Here is a 27,395-nt window from a genome sequence, read left to right as displayed (position 1 = left end):
ATCACTATAATGTTCTATGCATACCCTTCGTCATCACCCGACATAGCTGCTTCGCCCTCTCACAGTGTGCATCTGCATGAACGGCTCTTGGCATTTTGGTGTAGCTTGTGAATGGTGTACTGCATCAACATAAACGTTGCACGAGAATAAAGTTCTGACCTGTGCGGTGCATAAACGTAGCATGGGATTACACATTGCATCGGGTGAAAACAAATGCAATTGTACGCCTCACATATATAGCCATAATTTAACTGCTTGACTAAAGCTTCGCTTCACATAGACTTCAATGTGTGCATTGGTTCTACGTAGTTTTCCTGGTGGCCAGACATACCCAACCAAAACTGTGTTCATACCGGCCAACTTCCCAATTTGCCCGGGAGACATGAGAATTCTGACTACTCTTCTGGATTGTATTCGCACGGTCGTAAATCTCCCAAAAAGCTGCTTGAACCAAGCAATGATACCGCCTTGCAGCTCCACTCCATCGTGGCAGCCTACATTGCAGAGAAACGCAAACTGTTTTGCATGCAACAGCTTCAACGAGACGCTACCGGCCAAAACAACTTCGTGCTTGATGCACTAGTTCACTTGGTGTAGCTGTATTTTTTTGTTGTTGCCCCCTCGTTCCTGCTCGACCAATCTTTTGAATATTGAGGTCCCCAGGTTGGCAGGTATGCGTGTTCATTGCTTTGTTTTACGTGTTCTTTTCACACACTGTGTCCTTTTCGTGTTCTTTTTCTCGCCCACAGGAGGGGGCACCGTGCAGCAGCCTGTCATTGGCAGGGGCAGGGTGCTGGTTGAACAACCGGCTTCGGCCAATGCCAACCGTCGGGGGCCTCCCGTCTTGCAGCGGCACGTGCTGGCCAATGGGCAGCCCCCACCAGACCCCGACAGCATCCCCGTGCTGGAGCCCATTACCGCCGAGGAGCACTTCCATGCTGAGATGCTGCATCAGACCATTCGGGTGGGTGGGACCATAGTTGAGCAAAATAAACGGGGCTCACTCAGACTGACTCACGTGATACGTTATAGCCTAGGGCTCACTCAGACTTTGTCTCACTGGTGTCGCACACAGCTAGTGGACTCTGACTCCAGAGGCGTACCAACTAATTCTCGAGTGGGGGGCAAACCGCAGATCTTACTTTCTCTTCATATGGCTTTTCAAGGCCCGCACATATGCAAAACATGTGCACCGAGCCGTCACGCGTATGCGACGGTCGAGGAATGCGGCTAGAATGTTTGCATTCAATTTACAGTCGAATCTCGTTAATTCGAACCAAATCACGCGGCGGCGCCTCCGACCGGCATTGCTCTGGCAGCGCCATAGAGTAAAAGCTTAGGAGAGACCCCTCAGGGCTTCTTCAGGCCCCTCAGGCACACACGGTGACAGTCGAAAGTGAGGGAGCTACGAGGGAGGGCGAGGGGAGCCACCGAAGCGGCGGAGTTGCCGAGGCGAAATCCGCTTCCCTGTCGCCCTCCTCCCTCACATTCCACGGTCTCCACGTGTGCCCTTCACTGTGCTGTGCCGGCGCCGCCCGCTCCCTGAAGTTTAGTTTACTGCCGTTATCGTGAAGCGAGCGTTGGCCGGCGTTGGCAGTTTCGTGGCCCTCGCTCGCTATGCGCGCCGTGATATTTCACGACTCGCACTCAAGATTCTGGTTTCAGCCTCACTGGCTGTTCGTTCGCACCACGTGCCCTTCTCCTCCACTTCGTCTCTCTTTCTTCCTCGAGCACTCCTTGGGGTGCCCGTTTGAGGGGAGCGTTCGCCATCTCCGCTGACTTCCGTACTCCCAGGCAGCCGCACTGTAACCGGTATTTCGTTTCCCGCAACTGCGCTATAAGCGATACGTGTGTACATGGAGTGCTATGGGAAAATTAACGGGAGTCTGAAAAGACCTGCACTATAAGCGGTTATGTTATAAGTGGTCTATACTGTAACAAAGTGTGTTTAACATGATTTTAGTATAACGAAATTTCACTGCCGCAGAGGCAAGTTGGTGGGCATCACCTTTTCTGCAGTGCAGCTGAGCACATGAGCAGCCTGCGTGCCCCGTTTTAGAGGTAATCTGCCGCATGTGCAAAGAATGGCCGTGCCGAGATCGTGTGGCATCATGTGTGCTGTCTTCCTGCACATTTAGTACTGGAGGTTACAGGATGTTGATTTTCTGAGACGTGTTGAAGCGGGAGATGGACGAAGCATTCACTTTCTACTGCTAGTGCTTTTCGTGATATTGTCGTCCCACTGCGAGCGACACGCGGGATGCGAAAGCATGGTGGCACCTTCGCTTAAGGGGCAACATGGGTTATCAAGATAACTTTGTTATTTCTTGATGAGATTTGATAAAACTGCATATGCTCATTCAGTTTTTTGTGTTGATTTTAAATATCCAATTATATTTTGCATATACATAGGGGCTGCCGAGATAATTAATAATCACCTTCTATTGTTTGCTGAAACAATTAAAATTGACTTGCTAAAGCGAAAGTTGTAAAAAACATATACCGTAAAATTCCGAGCAAGCGCCCCCCCTCGAACAAGTCGAAATTACCGGCAAAGTTAGGGGGGGCGCTATCCCGGAACGGCACCAAAATTCAAGATGGCCACGACAAAATTTTCCCGCAAAAAAAAAGCGCAGTTGGAATAGCATTAAAATTTTATTGAACATGAACTTTATTAAGCCAAAGATTTGTTAGTGGTGTTTATCACTCTCAACACCACCGTTACTCAAAACCACCAAAAGAACTACAGAAAGCGCATCGACGCTGCAACGGCGCGTCGCCGCGACCGGCGACGCGAACATTGGTTATGCAGCGTCTATTCCAGGCAAAATTATGTCCGCGAGAGTAAATTGACGCGTAATGTTCACTTTATTAAAAACCATGTCCACGGTGAAACGTTTAGCACTAATGAGAGTTCCGATATAAGTGAAGCTCAGCTGCAGTGCATGGCTACCGACGGCGGACAGCGAACCGCGGCTCGGCCATGCTCGCATCGCAGCTGGTGGCGCCGCAAATATCAGCATGTTTTCTTCATCGTGCGAAATTATTGTGAGGAGAAGGTAAAGCGGCAACGACGGTAACAAAACATTGCTGCTTGGGAGCGTCGGCGGTTCGTTCTGAAGCGCCGTCGGCTACAGATTCGAAGTGAACTGAAAAAGGCCTAGCGACGATATCGGTGGCGAGTGATTAGCAGCGCTGAAGCTGCCGGCGATGCCAGAGCGTAGCCGCGACCACTCCTCAGTCACCGAGTGGTCACGTCACTGTGCCGCAGGGAACTCCTTTGTGCCGTGTGAGAGGCAGATCTCGCCGTCGGCCGGTGGTCCGTGAACTACCGACCGCCAGCCGCAGTTCGCCCCGATGCACTCGCGTGCCCACTGGGGCGCCCGGGTACGACCATGATTCGATGAAATGGCTCATCCGCGCGCCCGATGCGCACCGGTGCGATTTGCCGAATTTGCCATCATTTTCGTGGACTGGATGTGACAGGCCAGTGTTGGTGCGGGGGAGGGGGGGGGGGCGCTTTCCCGGAACGGCGCGGAAATTTGAAATTAGCAGTGAAGTTAGGGGGGGGCTCTTGCACGGGTGGGGGCGCTTGATCGGAATTTTACGGTAGTTGGATACTACAGTGCATAAGGATAGCAACGGTGCAAGCAGATTAGAAATTGAACAGTAATTCGTCTTTTACAGCTCATTGAAGTTGTGTGTTCACATTATCAATAATAAGAGCAAATGTAGATATAAATAAAAAAAAAATTTGGAGCTGAAAATAAAAAATTTGCTCTCAGCGTTGCTTTCCCAACACATTTAGTTTCGAGCTGCAAAAAAGATAATAGCTTTGGGCCGTCCAGCGGGCCGAGGAAGCCGCCAGAGCTCAAGGGCGCCTGGCCAACACCTAGGCAGGGGTATTCGCCCAAATCCCTGAATAACTCGCCGGATTATAAATAAAGTTATTCATTTTTTCTAGCTGTCCTAGGTCCGAAGATATAGATGCAACAAACAAGCAAATTGACCAAAAACCATGTTTTGAGAGAAATGAGAAAAAAGAAAACAAACTTTACTCAGTGCAATACAGTTAGGCTATTTGCATGTTTACATTCAGAATTGACTAGTAAGCCCCATAGTAATCTGCTTGCAGCACTTCAAGCATAATGCATTTAGCTTCATATAGCAAAATAAAAAAAATAAATAAAAGGGTGTCGTTTGTTGATTACTGGTGCACCGCATTTCGCGCGCAGCGAGATTGTTCACGAGGGATGGGTTACACGTTAAGTCGACGCAGCATCAGCGTAGATCGCGCACGAGATGAATATCTTTAATTGCAAAAACTGTCATTGCCGTTTGCCAATTACCGGTTTACCCTTTTGTTTTTCTGTGGGCTTTAATATATCAATACCTGCCATGGTTGCTTAGTGGCTATGGTGTTGGCCTGCTAAGCATGAGGTCGCGAGATCGAATCCTGGCCACGACGGCGGCCTTATTTCGATGGGGGCGGAATGCGAAAACACCCGTGTACTTTAACTTAGGTGCACGTTAAAGAACCCCAGGTGGCCCAAATTATTCCGGTCTCCCCCACTATGATGTGCCTCATAATCAGATCATGGTTTTGACATGTAAAACCCCTTAATTAAAAAATATATACAGTGCAGTCCACTTATAACGATACCACATATAACGATATATCGGTTATAACGATCAGTTGACCTAAGAGTATCAACTTATGCATTAGGGCTACGAGAAAAAACCATATACAGTGTAGCCCACTTACAACGATATCGAGAAAAACGAGAAATCCGATCGTTATAACCGATCATCGCTATGTCTGGCCTACCGAAAAAAAAAAATGCCGAATATACCTTTGCAGTCCCGAAACCGAAACTGCCACTTGCGATAAAAAAATCGACGCTGTAGAAAGTAGGCTGTGAAAAATAAAACTTTGATTTATACCTCTAAATAGCGTCTCAATCGTTATGCACGCTGAAATAGAAATCTGCGCTTGCTTTCGCGGAAGTTTCGGATTCACAACCGCCGTGTGCATTGCGTCTATCTGCTGCGCGAACACTGGCGGCTATAATTTAGCGTGCATGAATTCAATGAGCGACTCGGTCGACGACGTTGCACTTTGGTTGAACCTCGGGGTCGGTGTTAAACACGGGCCAATGTCAATTTCGTCGTCACTGCTGCTGTCGTCGTCTCCGTCGCACAACGCCGCCGTCTGTCGCGACAACGATCGCCCCGTCAGAGTTCTCTTCGCTGAACAAGGCAGCACTATTTGCACTCAGAAGCTCCTCCATCGAAGCACCACCTATTTCGTCGTCAGTAGTGACGTGCTCCCAGAGTTTGGACACCACCGTGTTGGTTTCGCCCATGGGGGTTTCGTCGTGATTTACTAAGCCCGCCTTTTCCGTTGATCGGCATGGACACTGCTCTAGCCTTCATGATTGTGGTGCTCCCGGTTTTCATAATCGTCGATATCATCCACTGCGCAAGCTCGTACTTCGAGTCTTGCAAAATTTGCAGCTTCCGTCACGAGAGACGCAGCTTTGCGCTTTGTCGGCGCACCTCCCGCTGCTTCCGCGGTGCATTTCCGTGCTCGGTGAAAGAGGGAGATAGTAAAGGGAGTGTAGGCTGGGCAGGCGCCGCTTGCTTATCGCTTTCTCCCCCCTCTTGCAAAATCAGTTTCCTCTCAAGGGGCGCACCTGCCGCTGCTTCCGTTGAGAGAGAGCGCGGCAGGGAGCACAGGCGCCACTCGCCAGAGGAGGCGTCCCCTTTGCTTATCGCCCTTCTTCCGCCCTCTCCTCGTGCGACCGCCGGTGACGCGGGGGCGGAGCAGCTGGCGCCATCTTGTGTACGCTGCACCAACTTGCGATGCTCTCCGTGGCTTTCGCAGTTGGCACGTAGGCAGGATGCGCTGCGCGGTAATGGCGGCAGATACGAACTCGCGTAGGCAAACTTTTTGCCCCGTCTCGGTTACGGGCAATGTAGGAACGCAATTTTCACGATTATTCTGCATGAAAAACGCCGCCCAGAAGCAAAATTTCAATTGTTATATCCAATATGCGGTGAATAACATATCGGTATATGTTTTTTTTTTTTCTCATAGCCCTAATGCATAAGTTGATACCCTTAGCTCGACTCATCGTTATAACCGATATACTGCATCATTATATGTGGACTGCACTGTATAACGATATATTATTCACTGCATATCAGATATAACGATCAAAATTTTGCTTCTGGGCAGCGTTTTTCATGCAGAATAATCGTGAAATTTGAATTCTTAAGTTGCCTGTTCTTAAGACGGGGTGAAAGTTTGCCTACGTGAGTTTGTATCTGTCGCCATTACCGCGCAGCGCATCCCACCCGTGCGCCGATTGCGAACGAAAGCCAGGGAGATCATCGCAAGTTGGCGCAGCGTGCACAAGATGGCGCCAGCTGCTTCGTGTTCGCGTCGCCGGTGGTCGCGCGGGCGTTCAGAGGAGAAGAGAGGGGGGAAGAAAGTGATAAGCGAGCGGCGCCTACGCGGCCTTTACAATCTCTCTCTTTCAGCGAGCGCGGAAATTTGCCTCGGGAGGTGCGCCGACAGAGCGCCAAGCTGTGTCTCTCAAGACGAAGCTGCAAATTTAGCAAGACTCGAAGAAGTACAAGCTCGCACAGACGATGATATCGACGATTATGAAAAGCGGGAGCGCCACGATCATGAAGGCTAAAAGCAGTGGCCATGCCGATCAATGGAAACGGCGGGCTTTGTGCGCCAAGACAAAACGGCGGAAGCCGCTGACATTACCGAATTCTGGGAGCACGTCGCTACTGACGATGAAATAGGTGGAGCTTCGATGAAGTGCAGGTAGCGCTGCCTCGTTCTGTGGAGAGATCTCCGCCGAGGCGATCGTTGTCCCGACAGACGGCGGCGTTGTGCGACAGAGGTGACGACAGAAGCAGCAGTGACGACGAGATTGGCAATGGCCTGTCATTGACGCCGACCCCGATGTTCAACCAAAGTGCAATGTCGTCGCCAGTGTTGGCGCAGCAGCTGGACGCGATGCACACGGCGGTTGTGAATCCGAAACTTCTGCGAAAGCAAGCGCAGATTTCTATTTCAGTACACCTAATGATTGAGACCCTATTTAAAGGTATAAATAAATGTTTCGTTTTTCCCAGCCTACTTTCTACAATGTCGATTTTTTACCACAAGTGGCAAATTTGGTTTCTAGACTACAAAAATATCAATTTTTTTTTAACAGCAGTCCAGATATAGCGATGATTGGCTATAACGATCGGATTTTTCGTTCTTGATATCATTATAAGTGGACTGCACTGTATATAGGATCAATGTTTTGTACCACCCTTGCCATGAGCTGGCTAGCAGTAGTATTAAATAAGTTAAATGAAAGAACTCCCTCGATATCTGGCGACAGTAGTTCTGTAGCAACACATGGTAGACCAGTCTTGTAGGAGCATAATCCAGTGTTCGTGGCACATCTTTGGGTACAAGGAACCTGCTTCTGTTTACTTCTGACAATGGAGCGGTCCATGTGTTTTGTTTTGCAGTCACTCAATCCCGTCATGGCACCTCTAGTGCACCATGAAGTTTAGATGAGCCTCGCATCCTCCACTGGTTATGTCCACAAAGTTTCCTACCAAAATTACGAGAGGTAATTCTGGTGCTGCACTCATTCAGCTACCATAGTAATGATGGTTAGGTCATGTACGCATTTGTCTGATCTTCGTGCTTGTGGCTACAAACGTTATTGTGGCATTATCTTTTACATATGTCTTTCTAAATTTCGAAGCACTCGTAAGTTTTTAAACACGGAAAGGCAATTAGTCTCTGCCCACATGCGTAATCGTTGTGAATTCTTGCTTGTATAATGCAATTATATGTCATTTAACATGATCAACTTGAACGTCACTTAGCCGTTTGAAGTCAGGAGGGCGAAGTTTAGCTAAATTCATGTACTGCCTATCATGCTGACTGAACTGCAACACTTGAACTCTCGTAGACACTAGTACGAGCATTTCCTGTATAGCCAGTGACAACCTTTGAATAAAACCTTATATATTTCCACGAGTACACTCTCCAGCTCAAACACAATATGCATAGATGCACCAACCAATTAGGTATGCGTATGTCCGTGACGTCGATCAGTTTTGCATGTTTCAAATGGCTGTTTTCTCTGTGCAGATTTGGCTTTAGGACGAAACCTGAACATATAGGCAAATTTTATGGGTGATCCTGTTATCGGTGCTCAGCCAAAAGGAATACTTTAGCTTGAAGCAGCAAGCATTATGTCATTAAGTTGCTAGTGGACTCCAGCTGGCGGGACTCTTTCAGAAGTGAAGGGAAGGTGCACTGTGCTTTTGTGGGTGGAGCTGTCTACAGTAGCGTTTTGTAAGAAACTGTGGTTTAGTCCAGTGGATATGAATCGCCTTCAAATGTTTTCGTGTGCACTGCAGCGTTTTCAAAGTGTGTTTGTGCATGGTGCAGCAAACAGCCCTGCTGCAGGACATGCTGGGCGCCCAGCAGCGGATCGCGGAGGCGGCCGAGCGACAGGCCCAAGCTGCAGAGGATCAGAGCCATGCACTGTCGCAGCTGGTGCTCTTCCTCGTCGAGAATCATCGCTCGAATAGAAACAGTGGCACGAACCTGTCCGCATCGGTGGTGGACGACTCCTCGTGTCCCGAGGCGACCACGCCACTCTCCATCACGCCAGAGATGTTACAGGTGGAACACTCCACATGAAACGTGGCCTGTGTCTGGGCAACAGTGAACCGCATGACTCGTTTGGCCACCGTCACTGTGACACGAAGAACGTGCAGCTGTCTCACCGTGATGTGCTACTGTGCTGTGCAATGCCGGTGTGTGTTTCACTGTCATCTGAGCCCCCATGCCAAGTGACAGCATGCCAAGACATGTAATTTATGGCATCTCCGGATGGTCATTTACGAGCACTCTAGACCACTCCCAAAAGGACAGTATTATTGGGGCAGTCGAAAAGGGGTACTCCGGCTACACTCAAATGGTCGTTTCTGATCACCTAACTCCAGATCAGAGCGCCGAGAGGCACTGAAATCTGGGTTGCTAAGCACGATCACAGTGACCATCCGAAAATGCCATCAGTTTCATCATCCATGGTATCAATGTAGTAATAGATCAGCATGAGGGACTTTGCATGATTGAAGCCCTCAGAATGAAATCTATTCCTGGTCTCAAGCCATGCTCGATTGTGTGAACACTGAAATGTGTTAATGATTTGACTGGCGGGTTCGTCTGCTGTGTTTGGGCACTTAAAGGGACACAAAAGAGCAGCGCTAAGTTAGTTTAGTTGCGTAAAGTATTTTTTTTCAGCACCCTCTCCCTTTATTTGATGGAAAGAGGTTGGTTCTTAGTAGGAGTGTGTGAATATTGAATACAGTGAAACCTTGTTAAATCATAGTTGACCGGAGCTCGGAAAAAGTATGTACTAAACGGTAGTACTGCTTAACCAAATAGCGCGAGATCGCCCACTTACCTGTCAAAAAAGGAACTCAGAGAAAGTGCAATGAAAGGGCAGAAAACATGCAATATTTATTCAGTTTACACAACAAAAATATGTTATTTTCGTTTGATGCCGCGATGGCCTAGCAGCGATGACAGCGGCCTCAAACTCACTTAAGCCAGCTTTTCCGCCAGCCCCCTCTTCTCGGCAAACACCCACATGAGGCTGACGTAACGCGCAGCTTCTGCCATTAGAGTGTTATAGCTGAACGGGCTAACGGGCGAGCGGAATGAGCGAGTAAGCAGAGACTGCAGCGAAGCGCCGCACGAAAGGAAGAGCTTTAGCTCGGCGATCCCTCGCTCGGTTGAGCTGAGTAGAGCTGAGCGCCACCACCTGTCAAAGAATGTTGCAGTTAGCGTCAGCTCGCAGCCAAGCGCTCGCTTCAGGTTCTGAATCATGGTCATCCACTTCAAATCGTCCCCAATGGTCTCGATGCTGAAACCTCTCGCAGGATACAGAGGTCCTCTTCAGTGGCAGAACACCTCCGAGGCTTTTTTGCCTGCAGGCGAGCCAGCGTCGCTTTGAAGACGCTGGCTCCTCAATGCACATGTGCAGTGGCGCCTCCGCTCGCCCGTAAATTTGCTCAGCTATAACTCTTTACTCTTGGGCCTGAATCGTTCGTGCTGTCGCTTTCCGTGTCGTCCTCATTACTGTCGTTAGCTGACACTTTAGCAGCGACAAAGGCAACGATGGCTTTCGTCGGACATGTCTGGAGAAGTCTGAACTTCACTGTCTTCTCTGAAGTAGATGAAGGAAATGCCTTCTGTAACACCCTGCTGGTCCAGCACTTCAGCGACCAGGGTTTCACAAGCATGGTCGACGGTGTCACTAGCATCCTCTGGGTCACCCACACACACAGCGTGAAGCCAACACACTTGAAGCAGTCCTGCACTGTCGTCGATTCAACCTGCCGCCACAAGTATTCCACTTGGCGAATTACGGCTAGCAGGTCAATTGAAAAAACTGTGCCACAGTCAAGGGCTAGAAGAATTCTGCGCAGCAGATTCTTTTTGTACATGACAAAAACTTCAAGCGCACAACCAGACGAGGACGGGGAAAGAAGACTGGGACATACGCTCTTTCACCATCCTCGTCTGGTTGTGTGCTTAAATTTTTTGTCATGTCTTACCGGCACGGCCCAAACAGCCACGTTATTGATCTCTTTGTACACCTGAGCCCGAATGATGCCTTGGTCCAAGGGCTGGGCAATCTCGATATTAGGAGGCAGAAACCCCAACTTCACAACCGCAAGGTTATCCAGGGTGATGTGCGCCGACACATTATCTAGTATAACTACAACTCTTCTGTTCTTCGCTGCAAAATGGCGGTCAATGCTCCTCAAAAAGTTTCATAGGCCGCATTTCTTATTGCTGTAGATGACTCCAGACGGCAGTCGGGCGCCTTGGCCAACTTCCAAATCACGAGAAGTCGAAGTTTTTCAGTTCCTTATATGTTCACTCCGAATGCAGCTGAAATCCTGCCCTTAGCATGCTTGCAGTCGGTGCACGTCTCACCTTTGAACGCAAGCGTTCTGTCTGGCAGCAGCTTGAAGAATAGCACAAACTCATCCATGTTGAAGATATCGTGGGGCGCGTAGTCCGTCAAGATGTGCCTGCCTCAGGTGACCATTTTGCCATTGTTCTGTGCCATCCACGTCGCCAGTGGCACCTTCTCCTGAAACGGCCCTCGTGTTTATGTCGTGCCTCACCTTAAACCTCGCCAGCCAGCCATTGCTGCATACAAAGTCATCATGGTTCAGTTGAGAAGCAAAAACCAGGGTCTTCTCTACAAGTAGGGGTCTGCTAACAGGCAAGTGTTTTTGACCGCGCTGCTTCTAACCACTTCACCAGCACTTCCTCCCCATCCGGAAAAGTCGAACCTCGTAGCTGACACCTTTTCGCGGTCGCAGTAGCACGGCCGAGCAACTTCTCCTTCGCATTCCAAATGCCACACGCCGCAGTCAACGGTAGATCCCCCTCGGGTGCCAGTGCCAAATTCTTCGTGCTATGTTCGATCGCACGAACGATGTCTAATTTTTCTTCTATGCTGAGCACCTGGTGTTTTTGTCCGAGCTTCAGCATGACTCGAGTCCTAACTTGCACGACCGCACAACGCCCTTGGGATAGCACTTCTGCATATTGGAGAAAAACTGGAAAGCAAAGCTTTCTATGCGATAAATAAAACATTGCCGCAAAACACAGGTCTAGTATTAAACTGAGGACCTCATTGGCATTCAATGCAACAGAGCATTGACACTAATTCATTAGTTTCAAAGTAAAAAAGGGACATTATTCTATTAACAGAAATTCTAGTGATAAAAAATATTTTCCAGACTTTCGTATACTAGAACTGAACTGTAATCAGTGCTGGCGTTCTAATTTGGTGTCCCCTTTAAGGCCCAGTGATTCCAAATTATTCCAATTTTGTGGCTCAGTGGGCAACTTGGGTTAAAAAAAAAGGTTGTTCTTACGCTACAACTCATATTTAGCCCTTGCTCTACATATGCTGGCAAGCTGGTAGGCTCAAGGAAGTGCTGCCACTTCTGAACGAAAAAATAAAAGAATCGCTTGCACTGTTCCCACTATTCGCTGAGATGCCCCTCTTCTTTTCACCGTGCAGAGGTACTGACAATTATTTTATTTTTGTCTCGAACATTTCGACTTTGACTATTAGGTGCTGATGCTATCCCTTCGAAGTAAATTTATTCGGCGAAAAGTATTTACGGGTACCAGAGAACTTTGCGAATCTTAATGATTCCAAATAGAATCATTGGGACGTAGCGGCTCCGACTACTCACGCGATACATTTTCGATTGACGTTACCTCACTGACTAAATCGTGTGTTTGTTCGCGCTCAAACGGTGTTTTCATGCCGTACTTGGCCATGTTTTGGGCACGTGTTACCTGATGGATAATTATCGCGTCGGGAGCCTGTATTGTTGGTGGAGCCTTGCTCTGCTTTTTGTGATTTTATGCTGTTGATATGAGCTTATGCCATGTAGATAAACTTTTTTGGGGGAAATCCCTGCGTAATATGGAAACATTTTCTTTCAGAACAGATGGAGACAATCAGCACATGCGAGTTTTATGGGAAAAAGAAAAGTCGCGAAGCTTGTGCTGATCCCTCGAGGTGACATTGATTCGTCCGATGAGAAAAGAAGTCATCGTGCAAACTCGAAAGAATAGAGAAGAATGTGCTCTTACTCCCGCATTCGGTGCGAGAAGTGTGACACACACCTCTGCCTTAACAAAGAAAAGAATTGCTTCAAAGAGTTTCATCTAAAATAGACTTTTCATGTATTGCTTGAAACGACGCATTTCAAGTCCACCAAGTCCCACTGCTTCCATTTGGAATCATTAAATAAGTTTTGATTGAAAAGTGTGAGCACAAATTTAGTAATTTTTTTTTAACTACCACGATCATGCACATCTCAAATTGCAAAGACCCAGTATCTTTTACATTGAACAGAATTAATTTGGGCCGGAAAGGGTTAATGAGAATAGACCGTAATGTGTCTCGATTTCTATGTATGTATGTTACTGATAGCTTGCTTAATTCTTGTTATGCAATACTAGAAGACTTCCGTACATGTGCTGTACTGTAATTTCTTGCCCAAAATTTGTAAGCATTAAATTTTGTGAAACATTTTTGGATATTCAATATTCAATTCGATATTCAGCATTATTTTCTTGGTTCGATTCAATATTTGATTTGGAATCTACTATTCTGTATTCGTACACCCCTAGTTCTTAGCAGAGCACTATATGAAAGGCAAAGTTTCCATTTTTGATTCTCAGAAAAACTGAGCATTAAAGCACACAAAATGACAAAGCACGAAGAAAATTATGCACAACACGCACTTCCTTCGTATCTTGATGTTTCTGCGCTCTAGGTTGCTCCAAGAATGCAGTACCAATTAGCCCAACTATCCATCCTGTTCCCTTTTCAAATTTCAGGCCTGAAGCACAGTGCCAGTTTGTTAGTGTGATGCCATAGACTTCTAAGTAATTTCGAGTGCTTAGACCGTGCCTTTGTATTGTGATAGCAGTTATAAAAACACTTGTGCCGTCGCCGTTGCCGGTGCCATCATGCTTTGCTGGGTGCGACGTTGCTTGTGGGGACGTTGGAGGTAATGTGACCCGCGGTCAGTGCCAGGGCGAGCTTAATATGAATGATTACAGTAGAGAAATTTTTTTTTTTACCTGCACTTCATGCAGGCTCGTGCAAACGAGTGTAGTGCAGGGCAGAGGCTAGCTAGGACATGTGCTGCATTTGGCTGACTGGACTTTAGCTAATCCGAGCAGACTGCGCTTCGTCTTCTGCATTAGCAGACTAAAAGCATCTGACTTCGCACCCATGCCCTTGCCTGAAATTGAAAGCTGGTGTACGAGTTTTCTTTCAGCAGTAAATCTAGATAAACTGCAGCTAAATACATCGCGAATGCGCAGCGCACAAGAACAACTTCTCTATGCATATGATACAGTACGGAGTCTGAAACAGCCTGTCCGTTTATGAACTTTAACTTCTTAGAAGATTAGCTCACCTTGCTCTGTGATGCGTGGTCACGTCAGCACTTCGCTGCTGTCCCCGCAGCAAACCTTCATGGTTGTGGCAATATATGTGTACCAACAGCGCCAACCTGTCATCTGCTACTTGCACAAATCAAAATGCGGTGTAGGAAGTGTAGTTTTTATGCTACAATTCTGCTGTGAAAAATTGTAGGGAGTTGTAGGACAAGCTAGCAAAGTGGTTAGTATAGGCTTGGGCCACCATCCCATTTGCAGTTGTTGCGAGGCGTTTGAGAAATCCAGAATGTCAAATGCGCAAAGGATCATTCGGAGGACATGTTAATTCAATCCCGGCTGGAGGTCCCGCCCTGCACCTGTACATTTCTGTGGGCCCAAAGTTTCGTTATATTGGTCCTGAAATTGGCCTTTGCCAGATAATTCGAACTTGACCCGTCAGTGTGCACATGCCTGACCCCTATGGTGACCCCCATAGTGGCCTCTTTAGTGGCAACATCAGCTTAGGGGACAGTGAGTACGTGTCATCTCTTGTCGAAAAAGTTAATTTTCGGCCTGCCCTAGGAAGGTTTTCAAGCAATAACCATTGCTCATAATGTTTAATAATAGAGTATTTACCTGATTCTAATCCCCCCCCCCCCTTTTTTTTTAATGGAAGTTGGGTCTAAAATTACCTGCGCAGTGCAGTCGAACACCAAACCAGAACCACCTTCTAAACGTTCGCATGTTTTACGACATAGCGTGTATGTACTGTGGCGAAGCTGACTTTTAAGAAGGTGATTGTCATTGTGCAACAATTTGCTTTCTAAAAAAGTGCATGTGTGTTAGGTTTGAGCTTTAATGTCATTTCTCTGTTGGTGTACTACTTTGTACACATTGAAAGTAGGTGTATGTTTGATTCTGGGGTGTGTAAGAATCAGGCAAATACTGTCAATTAAGGCGTGCTTTGGCGTTTATGTTTTTTTTTGCCTCTTGTTTAATTCGACCTGCCGAATAATTTGATCAGTTTTGACGGTCCTGTTTGGATCTAATTAACAAAAGTTGGCTGTATAACATAGTCCAGCTTTACTGATACAAAATTAACTAGACCCGAACATATTCTGTCAAAATCCACGACGTCACACCTAGCTGGTGTGGGAGCTCCAAGGTGGTGCTGCCAACCCGATTGCATTCTGTGTGTCTTTTCGGTAAAAGTTGATTTTTTTGGTGTTATTATTGTAGAGGCATTATTTACTAGTAGAGCTCAACTCATTTCTGTCTTTGCTCAGATGATGCCGTCCAAACCTCGTGATGTTAACAGGAGCAAGTGTAAGAACTTTAGGCATGTCTATCACTCTTTCATGTCTGTATTAGCAAGAGGGTTAATACATTGGATGTTTTGGGTACATTTGACTCCCGTTTATTTGACCTCAGTTAATTCGAATGCAGAGCAAAGCCCCAGCGAGAAACTGCATGTTGCTATTGAAGGAAATCTCGTTTAGTTAGAACGCGAATGCATGCTGTTTCAGTTTATTCGAATATGACCCACCCTCATTGCCGCCTCCTTATGTGCACAGCGGTTACCAGAAGTTTGAAAACGCAAGAAATTCAGCAGCCACTGTTTCCCTGGCCATGAAGCTGTTTTACTTTACTTTTATATTTTCTTTTCAGAACTTTCAGGACATTTCCTTTCAATTCAGCGCTGAGGCAGCATTTAAACATGCCGGTGCTCTTCGATGCATACTGATTGGGTGACTCTTCAAGAAAGAGAAGCAAAAGGACATTACGATAACAAAAATATCGATTTGTTCATTTCGCCTCCGCTTGTTATTTCGCCTTTCATATAATTCGACCACATCTTGTGGTCTCACAAGGGTCAAATTAACGGGAGTCGACTCTATTCCAAAATTTACCGAACCAATCCAGCTCTCCTCTCGAGTGTCCCTTTAAGCAAGTTCCTTTGCCGCATTGCTGCTGCTTGTAGCGCTGTGCCTGTCTTGGCTGTAAGCAGGTCCAGGCCAGTTCACTGGGAAGCGCCTTATTCCAATCAGCGGGGAAACCCGGGAAGTGTTGTAGTGTCTTTGGCTGAATCAGCGGTGCTGATTCACATTTGTCAAAACAGGCAAGCGCTGTGATAGTTATTTCTTGCTGGGCTTACCGCCGACACCCCTTTGCTTCTGTTGGTGAGTTCTTAAATGGCCAGCTGCAACAAAATTTTTTGTCTCTTGAAGACCCTGGTTTCAAATAGTGTAGATAGACATAAAGAAGCCTCCGTGTAGAATTTCACATTCAGTCTGAGTGGATGTGGCACGGAAAGCTCACAATACTAGATGTTTTGTTATACCAAAACCATAAAGATGCTGCCGATACTACTTGCTGAAAATGATGCATGACCCATAACGTTGAGAACCAGTACTGGGATTAAGTGGCACCCACAGCTACCCGCGGAGCGCTGAAGACACTCTGAGGTGACGTGCTGGGAATTACATCTCGTCCGCTAACTGCGAGGTGCATGTGTCATCTGCTTAAGTGCTATTTAAAGGGTTCTACTAAGAAAATTGGACAATAACCAACCCCACAGTTTTGCCTAGATTGCTTGAGTAGTGTACACTGTTCATTTATATCCAATTTAGCCAAAGTGAAATTTTGTTGCAGTTGGCCTCTAATACCCGACGAGCACAGAAAATGGCATTAACTTCCTAATGCCCTACGATTTAATGTCATTTGCATGGTGCCATACGGGGAAATCAAATGGCATTCACCTTAATGACAATCTTCGCCAGAACTCATTCGACTGAGAAATGCGTACTGTCGACACCATACCTTGCTCAGTCCAGTATAATTGAAGTATTTGAAACAGTCTCTACCGTGTAAAAAATAATTTATACATAACTTTCGACTACAACGCTCCTGCAAGAAGTTCTGCTTGGTGAACTTCCTCAAGTCAGTGTTGGAACGGGCTTCGATGGGCCAAGTGCCATTTTGATTTTGGGCTTCGGATTTCACTTGCAATGTGTTGTAATAGACAGCAACAAACTAAATCTAGCGGCACCATAGTATGCTGATTCCGAAGTTCCACTAGCCTTGAAGGCAGATTAAACTTCTAAATGCATGTTCATCTTTTTATTATTACTCTAAAATTGCTCACTTCAGAAGATACTCTTATCGACATCATTGGGTCAGATGTCATAAATTTAGACGTGTGGCAGCTCCACCGAAAAAAAAAGTCGTTTAGGAACTTAAGGCCTTAACTACTGAATGCCATTTTTTGTGCCCGTGTGGCACGGGTATAAGTGGCTACCTCTCGTGAAGGCCATAGAGTGCTTTATAGTAAGGCAAACTGTCCGAATATAATCTGTTTCATCAACACACATTGCTTGTAGGTGAGTGAAACAATTGTAGTGTGATTTTCAAGGTTGCAAATATATACTGCACTAGTGCAGCAATCCACATTTTTGGTGCCATGTTTTCTTATAGAAGGTCATGTAGAAGTTCAGCATCAGAGATTGCATCCGTTGAACTGTATTTGCAGCCATAGAACGTGTTGCTGCCACCGACTGTTGCGTAGATGCACCTCTTGACAGTTGAACCAGCTCGTCTGCTTCTGTTTCTTCGACCAATCATGGCACGCTTTTCAGTCATCGAGGAAGGAATAGAAACTAGCCAGGAGCATGACATGATAAACAGCCAGCCTTCTATGGAGCCATTCTCTATGGAGCCATTCCCTTCACTTTTGCAGTGAAGCTGTCAAGGGGCTTCAGAATTTCTTGTTGTCCTAGTTGGTCAACAATCAGGACAACACACAAAAAACAATTGCAACAACATGGCCGCCCGTGTTGTCTTGATTGTTTGTTTGTGTGTCTGTGTTTTGTGTGTATCCATTTAGCGGTGAGGTTTCACACTCACGGTTAAAAGGAGTTCTACAACGGTTGTTGTGTGGCAGCGAAAGCAGACTAAGCAGCCGTAGCATGGTCAGTATCAAATATCAAACAAAGAACAGCTAGCAACGCAGCATGTGTTGGGAGCCCCGAATTCTTTTTTGGACATAATTATTAAGGTTTCTAGGATAAAAGTTAGCTTGAATATATCTCACTCGAATAGACAACCTTGCATGGTTTATCTTAACCAGCAATTTGTAATATTTGTTTTTTATGTCACTTTTCACTGGTTCTGCTTTGGAGGTGAGTGGGAGAGGCACAAATCAATTAACATTTTTGGGGTATCACATTTCGGTCTGCGTCTTCAAAAATTGGTATACATTAGCAGGAGCTGCAGTGTTGTGCAAGAAAGCCATCTTTGCCATTGCAGACATTATTTGCATGTTCTCGTAGGCACGCGTTCAGACATCTACCGTTCTGATCCACAGAAGATGCACCGCATGAAGGAGGTATTTTATAAACCACCCCCCGTGCACACTCCACAAGAGCAAATTAGGGGACTAGTTAGTTTTGCAACACTAACCAATTTGAAAGTCGCAGAAAAAAACAAAACGCCAACTTGTCCAATATTTTTCAGCCGGTGGGAAACTCTGTGCTCTTAAGGAATGATGGCTATCTTGGCACGCTTGTTATTTGTGGTTGCCGGATTATCTTATCTTTTTTGTGGCCATACTTCCTATCACAAAAGATAGCCTCCGCAGTTGAAATTATTAACGCTTCTGGATAGCCTGAAGCCTTCAGGTGGGATAATTGAGCTTCAAAGCTGTTAGGGACAGTGTTGGCAACATCGGTCTAAGGTGTTCTAAAGGCAAGAGCATATAATAGTACCACGCTTCACTGGTTTTCTGTGGGTGGAAGAGAAAGGTACCAGTGGTTTCTGCGCACGAGGTTCATATTGCCAACAAATGTGATCGGCCTGAAAAAACAATCTCGTGTCTAGGAAGAGCTCAATGCAAGAGCTGATTGAAACTCCTTTATTTTGATGGCAGACATCGTTGTCCCATTTTACGAAAGCACTTGTCAAGTAGAACTGAACTAGGTCAAACAAATTTGTGCGCCGAGACCTGCTCTGTTCTGGAAATCCAGTTCACCGAATTTATCTATTTGATCTTTGATACATTCTAATACATTGTGGGGCAGGAAGTAATATACATCCTTTGTCTTCAGGAAAAGACCGCAGGCCACTGCAGTTTGTTTGCTTCAAGAACTGAATTACTTCCTGGGAATTATAGATTAGAAGGGGTCATCAATTGTTAATAATTTCAATTTGTCTTGGAGGAACAAACCGAGTTGTTTTTGCCAAGTCCCCTTTTTCAGATACTATTACCCGAAAAGGCGTGTTAACTTTGTAGGTTTACACCGAGAACATCATGCTTAGGCCACACTTGTCGCCCTTTTCAATATGTTGTGCCAAATTTTGCAGCTCTAGCGTATGATACATTTCCTTCACTCGCGTTTTCACTTTCCCTAGATGAACATTAGTGCAAAAGTGGGAAAACAGCTTATGACAGCTACAGCTTTTTCGAAAAACGGGCTTCTAGGAAGCACAGCAATACCTGCCTCCTTATCCGAGGTCACAGCGCAAAGTTAATTGTTCCTGAGGAAGGTAGAGCTCGCTAATTATGACGCATCAACTAGCCCAAACCGCTACCCTTGTATGCTCGTGGAGCTCCTTTGTGAGCGCTGCATGAACCACAAGATCAGCCAGCTAGCTCAGTTTTCAGTTCTAATGAACATTGTTTGTTACTGGCAACATATGGGTGCAGCTGCTCTGCATGTTGCTGCTGCACCTATCATCTTTCTAAAAAAATAGACTATATTACTGTCCACTTCACTGGTGTATGTGTTAATATGCACCCCTCTTCTAATAGCTCTGTTTCCCCAACTAGCCCTACAAGAAGCACTCGTAAGAACACACTGAGTGCTATGGTAGCAGATGATAAACCTACCACAACATGATCTCGTGCTGGGCCAACTTTCTTTCACTTCAGCTTTGTCACGTAACCCTCTTGTCTAGTTTCTTTCCTTGCTCCACGTTTCCAGGGAAAGTTTTCATGAGGATCTCTTCTGCAGTTTTTGTTGTCCGATTTAAGCAGCAGCATCAAAAGGCTCGTAAGCTCTGCCATGATAGCTTTTGCCCTCTGTCAAGGAGCGGGTTAAAAAGGATCAACTGTATTTTCAGATAAATCCGTCTTCCATACCCACATCATTTTCATTGTGCCAAATAAGTCGCTCAAACTTAACTGCTCGGAGGTGGCCCCTTGTGGTATGGCTCAAGCCTAGACTCCCTGTATACGGAGCTGCCATAGGAAGCCAGAGTTGCTTAGACAGTCTGCCATCTTTGGCTGCAAAGTCACGTAGCAAAGTCACTCCACATATCTGCAGGAGCCACACTCGTACGGGTGGCACTGTCAGTAAAACATTCTATTTTTTCTCAAGGGTGTTGGGGTAAGGGGTGGGTGGTGGCATTAAGAGTAGTGCTAGATCTCACTTCGCATTTACGTGCCTAAGTATATTGCAAGTACTGAAAAGTCTGCCAGATTCCTTAGTAAGCATCTGGCATAATACCAAGTGTTGGAGAATAAATACAGCTACAATGAAATACAAATGAGAATGAATATTTTTATTTCATTTTTTGCTACTCGGATAGCCAAATCCTAATAACTATTCTGTCTTTGAAAACAGCTTGTAATGGTGCATACTCAGCAGCAGTCTGTGGTGTACGCGTGATGCTCTGTAAAATGAAATTGCCATTTTCACTGCAGTTATGACAGTTCGGAGCACTAATCCTTGTCATACTGCCAGAGTTGTCAGTGCAACGTATGACCACAATTTCGTAACTTAACCGAAGTCGTCTGAGAAATGTGCTTTCGACCACTAGCACCGAGGCAGAATCTGCATGAAAAATAACATTGTCAGTGTCAATTGCACTTGATTAACTATCATGAAGAAATGAAGTAAACTACAAGAAAGCATTATGTCACGCAGAGCCTTTGCAAAGCCATCCTTCACAAAACCAAATCTCGCTATTTTCTCCCATCTATGGCATTGCACTGCTGAGGTCAAGTTGTGGCGGCTTCATTCTGATGGCGGCGAAATGCAAAGGTGTAGGTGTACTTAGATTTAGGTAAACATTACAGAACCCCAGGTGGTCAAAATTAAACCTGTGCTCGAACCCTACGATGTCTTATAACCAACTGCGCTGTTTCGCGACACTTAACCACATGATTTAACCCAAGTGAGCGAGCGGACTTTCTCAACCTAGTGTGCTTGGTTTCCAGTTTTAATCAATGCATAGTTGTTTGAATGCTTTGCCAGTCAATGTGTGCACATTTTTCTCTCAATATGCTTGTTCAGCTTCCATCGAGTATCACAACATATGCGTTTGTCAGCTTTTTTTGCAATGTGTGAATGTGTCAGCTGTGAATTACAGTCGCAGCCACTGTTTCTGAAGAGCATGCGCCGAGTGCCGCGATGGAAGGCACTAAAGCTTACGGGCTTCATTATGTGTTGGGCCAACATTTTCTTGCTTCAATTTTATCCAATGATGCTCCCTTCTAGTTTCCTCCCTCCGTGGTTAGAGTCACCTCCAAGGTGCCAGCTTGTTCGCAGCGAAATGGTGCCTCTTTGACCATGTGAATATGTTTGACTGATGACAATGCAAATGGTGCAGGTAGCATGAGCCAGTAAGTCCTTTTAAAGAAGAGGCAGCTGTTGTAATGTTGCGGGTAATGTCAAGGACGAAGTGATGTCTCGGTCTGCCATCTTTGTTTTGGTACTGCTTGCGCTGTCCACGTACATCGTGGAGGAAGGAGAGATTTGGAGGAAGCGTGGCGTCGGAACCTCCTCTGATGCCACTCCCTCCCTCCTTTTGGGCCCTATGTGCACGTTTATTTACAAATAGTATGGTTGCTGACCCTTTCAAGGCATTGTTTGGTTACTGGTAGATCTTGTGAACGCCCTTGTCACAATTGATCCTTGCTGTCCACTCTACTCTGTTCCTTACTCCCCATGCGCGCAATGGCTAGAAATTGCCGCTCGCCTTTTAAGTGCCGAGGGCATATTCCCCACGAACCTTTCCTTTATAACTTAATGTGATTGGCATTCTTTGGGAGCTTCAGCTAGTTTGCGGTATGTGCCTAACCTCTTTCACATACTCAGTGACCCAATTCGTCTACTAGCTTGGACCACTAGGTGTGTGCCCATTCTTGGCCAATCCCCCAGAACAGATGTGCCATGTTGACGCAATTTAATAGTATATAGCCTTAAACATGCATTAGATCGCCCCACCCACTATGTTGAACACGGTCGCTTGATGGAGAGCCATTGCAACGAAGTTGCGGCCAGGATATAACTGATATAACAGATATAACAGATATAACTGAAAAATAAAGTATCTTTGTATGAGAAAGAAAATGACGTAACCGAGACCGAAAGCATAGCGAAAAAATGGCGAAAGTATTGGCTTTTGCGTGCGGTGTCCGGCAGCAACGTTACAACGTTACTCCAGCGGTACGTGCAAAGGTCGTGCTAAATTGCAAAATAATTAATTAAGTGCTTTTGCTCTCCTAGCTTCCCATTGTTAGGCATTAGAGACAATTTGCTTGTATTTCTGCGGCATAGTGCGTGCATCTACTCATAGCGCACAATGTACGATCAATGCACGAGAGCTTTAAATGTGCAAGAGATGTCCAAATCATAAGCACATTCGACGTCCTCTGGATGACCCTTGACTGCCACGTACTAGTCGAACATACTATAGATGTAAACTGGACGTCGTTAAATGTCTTAGACATTTGGTCTTTTGTGGCACATCCAATGGATATTTGTGGTTCACTGGGTCGCTGTTAAAAATCAATAACGGACATGCCTGACGAAGAATGTGCGTGTCTGTCTGTGTTGAATTCGACGCAGTATGATGTTTGACCACCCTGCCCAACCACACGTATTTCTGGAGCCTACTATACAAACAAACATAACAGCTAGGGGTGTTATAACACTAACACCAGGCGTATGATGATGTGTAGTGTTAATGGCGCAAGGGCCAGCTATGGCCAAAGAGCGCCATGACATATGGTGATGGGTTCTGAATGTATTATGGATGGAGTGGACTGTGGGTAGCAAATGGTAGATAAAAGGTGGCTATAAAGAGGCCTAAAACAAGTCGCTATGCATTGCGTAGAATATATGAGTGTTAAAATAATGACAAAGACTAATGCTGTGAGCGTAAAAGTGCCGTTACAAGGCGGTGACATAATAAAGTATATGCAATAGCACTATTGCTCAAGAGGTCCTTGAAATCAAGGGCTGAGAGGCACGTGCTGGAAAATGATTTTGCACTGCAGCTGCAGCCTGCAAGTCGAAGCTGTGCTACATATACCCTGGCCAGATGATTTGTAATGTGTTTACATCTGCTAAAAACTTTAACATGGTATTAAAATAAAAAAGCGGCTCATGGCTAAGAAAGAATCCTGGGTGAAGAGGGATGTGCTCACGATACGCGGGATAAAAGTACTTTTTTACGCTGAGCTTCTATTCGACGGCACTGGATAAGAACATGAAGAACTGTAAGTATGTCGCCACACCTATCACATGTCGGAGGATCACGTCCTGTAAGGAGATACGAGTGTGTTCTATAGGTATGCCCTATCATTAACCTGCAAAGAAGCACTTCCTTGTGTCTTGTTGTTTCGGAGATATCCATTTCCCAATTCTTGGCTTGATTACATGTAGCTTATTTGACACTTCATTATCCCACTGCCTTTGCCAATATTTCCGTAATTCATGGCGCAAGAAAGCCTTTAGGTCAGTGGAAGGGATGGCTATCTTTGTGTTTGCATGTTCAAAAACTACTGAAGTGGCACTTTCATCTGCAGCTACGTTGCCTTTAATGCCTCTATGGCCAGTGTGTGTACAAATTGTAATGTTGCCGAATAAAACAGTGAGTGAAGATTAGAATACCAATTGTTTCGAAGAAATGCAAACATGCTGTGAATGGAAAATAATTTTCTTTGCCTAAATCGAGACAACAAATTCGTGGGCTGCCTAAAAGCCAGGCATTTTGATACTAGAATGGCAGGAGACAAATTATCTGGCTCGAGCATTTGTTCAGAAACTTCTGCCGCTGCACAACATCTGCAGCTCTCCTCTTGCAGAAACACTCGGAATGCCCACGAAACACAGAACCTCTTAAAAACGTCTACAAACGACTATATATAGACGTCTTGGTCTACGATAAGAGTGAAAATAAAATTTCGTCTAAGCATAACCTGAGTGCCTGAAATGTACTAGTATATCTATTTGCTGTAACAACCCCTGTTATCACCAGAGTCTATTTTCGTAAACTCATTCAGAACGTCTAACTCAAGAACTGTGTTAGATATTTTTGTCTAAAGTTGCATAAAATGCCAAACGGAATGTGACTAGTACGGTGACGGTCGGCGTTAACGAACAAAAGATGCCACAGACAAACGAACTTATAAGAAGCAACATAGTAAGCCAGCCTCAATATTAAATAATTTCGCATCGGAACTTAAACAATCAAGGGTGTATTATCGTTTCCAACCCAGGGTGCGCGCACGACGCCTGGAATCTAAAGGCTTTACTGGAATCCATTCTTCCATGCTCGCGCCGCAGGCGTTGACAGCAGAAGCGAAACGCCGGTGTCACAGTGATCGCAGCGCGGTGGGGTGCCCACTTGATTAGTGTGTCTTCTCCGAGGCTCCAATATGTGCTCTTTTACCATTATACGCAAAAAAGGCGCAGTTTCGCCCGATAGGCGAAGCATTGATTGCGATAGCACATTAGTGGACAGCTATACAAAGTAAGGATAGCAGTTCTATTGGCCGTATAAACTTGTAAACATAGACATACTAACTAAATTAACAAGTATGGTGTCACGCGCGCACAAGCAAACATGAACGCATCTCACTCGATGACCGCGGAAAGTGGCTGTCAAAAGGCTGGAGTGAGTCAGCGCAGCAGCGAGCGAGTTTAGCTCCGTGTCGGCGCTCGCATCAACGCGATCTTAGCCGCGCAAACACAGGGAGGGCGGAGTCTGCCGCCGCCGCAGATGGCTTTCAAGTAGCGTCTAGTACACTCTACTTTCAAGATATAACCGCGCGGGCGGGCGCTCGCGGCGCAGAACACGCCTCCCCCCCCCCCCCCCCCCCCCCCCCGAGACTTCTGGCGCGGCGAGAGAGCGCGGCTAAAGGCGTGGCCGCGACACGACTGAACAAACGGCGGTGCGCTAGATACAGGCATATTACCAAAGTTGGTTCTTTATTCCATGATATGATACAACACGCTCTCCGACTCCACGCACAGCGCACGCCTTCTCGACCCCCGATGTATCGTCGTGACGCCCGCCACGAACCAACCCAATACAGAAGAGAAAATGACAATATTCGCTTCATCGACGAACAACCAAGGTTTCGATCTCCCCCGGTGTGTTACTCTTGCGGTGTCCCGGGTCATATATCGCGGTTTTGTAACCAGCGTATGACCACGTGGTATGGCCAGCCCTCAGAGGTTTCACGGCCCTCCGAACGGCCCCATGGTGCCCCATGGCCAGCACACGCATCATCTGGCTACGAGTACTGGCCGCGCAGCTCCCAAAATCGCTCCCCGGCATCTGACAGGAGTTTGACGTCCCTACCGCGTCTTCGTGCATCCCGTTCTCCATCACCGCTACGTCGCACCACGTCCCCTTTGTCACCGGAAAACTAGCCAGCGTGGCCGATGGAGGTGATGTCGCTGGGGATGTGCTACTGACAGAAATACCTCCTGTGTCGATGCTGAAAAACAAAGTGCGCGTTTTTGTGGATAATGTGCCTGTGATGGCTCTGGTGGACACAGGCGCAACAATTTCGGTTATGAGTGTCGCTTTTAAAGACGTGTTAGGGCGAAAGGTCATGTTCAAATGGGACGATGCTACAAAGTTATGTGGAGTGAGTGGCGAGCCGTTGCGACCTATTGGTGTGTGTAGTGTTGACGTGTTTTTGGGAGGCCATGTTATTACGACAGAGTTTGTGATTATTCCTCGGTCTACCCATGATGTTATTCTTGGCATGGACTTCTTACGGGAGTGTGGTGCCACTGTCGACTGCCGCACAGGGAACGTATTCATAAGTGGTAGGATGCCGTCAGGACTCCTGGAGAACCCTGTAGATCATGAAACTACACTGTGTGTTTGTGGCGACACGGTCGTACCTGCATCATCTACCGTTTGTGTTCCCGTTGTCTGTTGCGGCGCCGATTCTGACAGTTTCGATGCTACCGTAGAATCGATGCACATGAACTGTATGAAGAAGAATGTGTTGGTTCCACATTGTGTAGTATCGATCAAAGGCGGACGCGCTGGCTTGTGGATCGTAAACTGTTCTACGGAGCCCGTGGTACTACCAGATGGCTTGAAATTAGCCTTCGTCCGGGAACATGCGTATTTATCGGTGGCTGAACTTACAGAAGTGCCGGCAGAACCTGATGGCCACAGTTCGGAAATGGCCCTTTTGGCGATGGTAATTGCTCAGCACGAGTGAACGCCGAACGCTAATTTGGTGTGCTTTCGAAGCACGTCTCGGTATTCGACTTTGCGCAGAAGGACAATATACCTGCAATCCCCGCGTCACGAACACGCCATACCATCAACACGGGTTCAGCAAATCCGATTAGACAAAAGCCATATCGCGTTTCACCATCAGAGCGCCAGATTATCAACGACCAAGTGCACGAAATGATGAAAAAGGGAGTGATACAAGAGTCAGCGAGTCCGTGGGCAGCTCCAGTGATTCTTGTTAAAAAGAAGGATGGATCTTGGAGATTTTGCGTCGACTATCGCCGATTGAATGCTGTTACAAAAAAGGACGTGTACCCACTCCCACGTATTGATGACGCAATAGACTGCCTTCATTCCGCCTCTTACTTTTCCTCAGTAGACTTACGATCCGGCTACTGGCACATTCCGATGCTTCCTGAAGACAAGGAAAAGACTGCCTTCGTAAGCTCTGACGGGCTCTTTGAATTTAATGTGATGCCATTTGGACTGTGCAACGCTCCGGCAACTTTCGAGAGATTTATGGACACTATTCTGCGCGGCTTTAAGTGGAACATCTGCATGTGCTACCTCGACGACGTAGTCATTTTTGGTCGCACCTTCAGCGAACACAACTCGCGTCTGGATATTGTCCTGAACTGTATCAGAAACGCTGGCCTCGTTTTAAACTCAAAGAAATGCCACTTCGGAGACCGCCAAACCCTTGTTCTTGGGCACCTCGTCGATAAGGACGGCATCCGCCCTGATCCCCAGAAGACAGCAGCCGTTGAAGCGTTTAGTGCACCACGCTCAGTCAAGGAGCTCCGTAGTTTTCTGGGGCTTTGTTCCTACTTCCGCCGCTTTATCGCTAAGTTTGCCGACGTCG

At 46.4% G+C, this 27,395-nt stretch overlaps 1 protein-coding gene across 2 annotated transcripts in view; it reads left to right on the top strand.

The window, feature by feature from the left end:
* LOC119465144 (uncharacterized) overlaps positions 1 to 12,173 on the top strand; it is a 45,462-nt gene extending 33,289 nt beyond the window's left edge. For both annotated transcript variants that reach the window (XM_037725946.2, XM_037725945.2), the window contains exons 4-5: positions 750 to 964; positions 8,486 to 12,173. In XM_037725946.2, coding sequence (XP_037581874.1) covers positions 750 to 964; positions 8,486 to 8,740 — 470 coding nt within the window. In that variant the 3' untranslated portion in view covers positions 8,741 to 12,173. The remainder of the gene's footprint in view (positions 1 to 749; positions 965 to 8,485) is intronic.
* Positions 12,174 to 27,395: the final 15,222 nt, after the last annotated feature.

Source organism: Dermacentor silvarum, chromosome 9 (genome assembly GCF_013339745.2).
Source record: "Dermacentor silvarum isolate Dsil-2018 chromosome 9, BIME_Dsil_1.4, whole genome shotgun sequence".
NCBI lineage: Eukaryota > Metazoa > Arthropoda > Arachnida > Ixodida > Ixodidae > Dermacentor > Dermacentor silvarum.
This window is presented reverse-complemented; position numbering and strand designations above follow the sequence as displayed.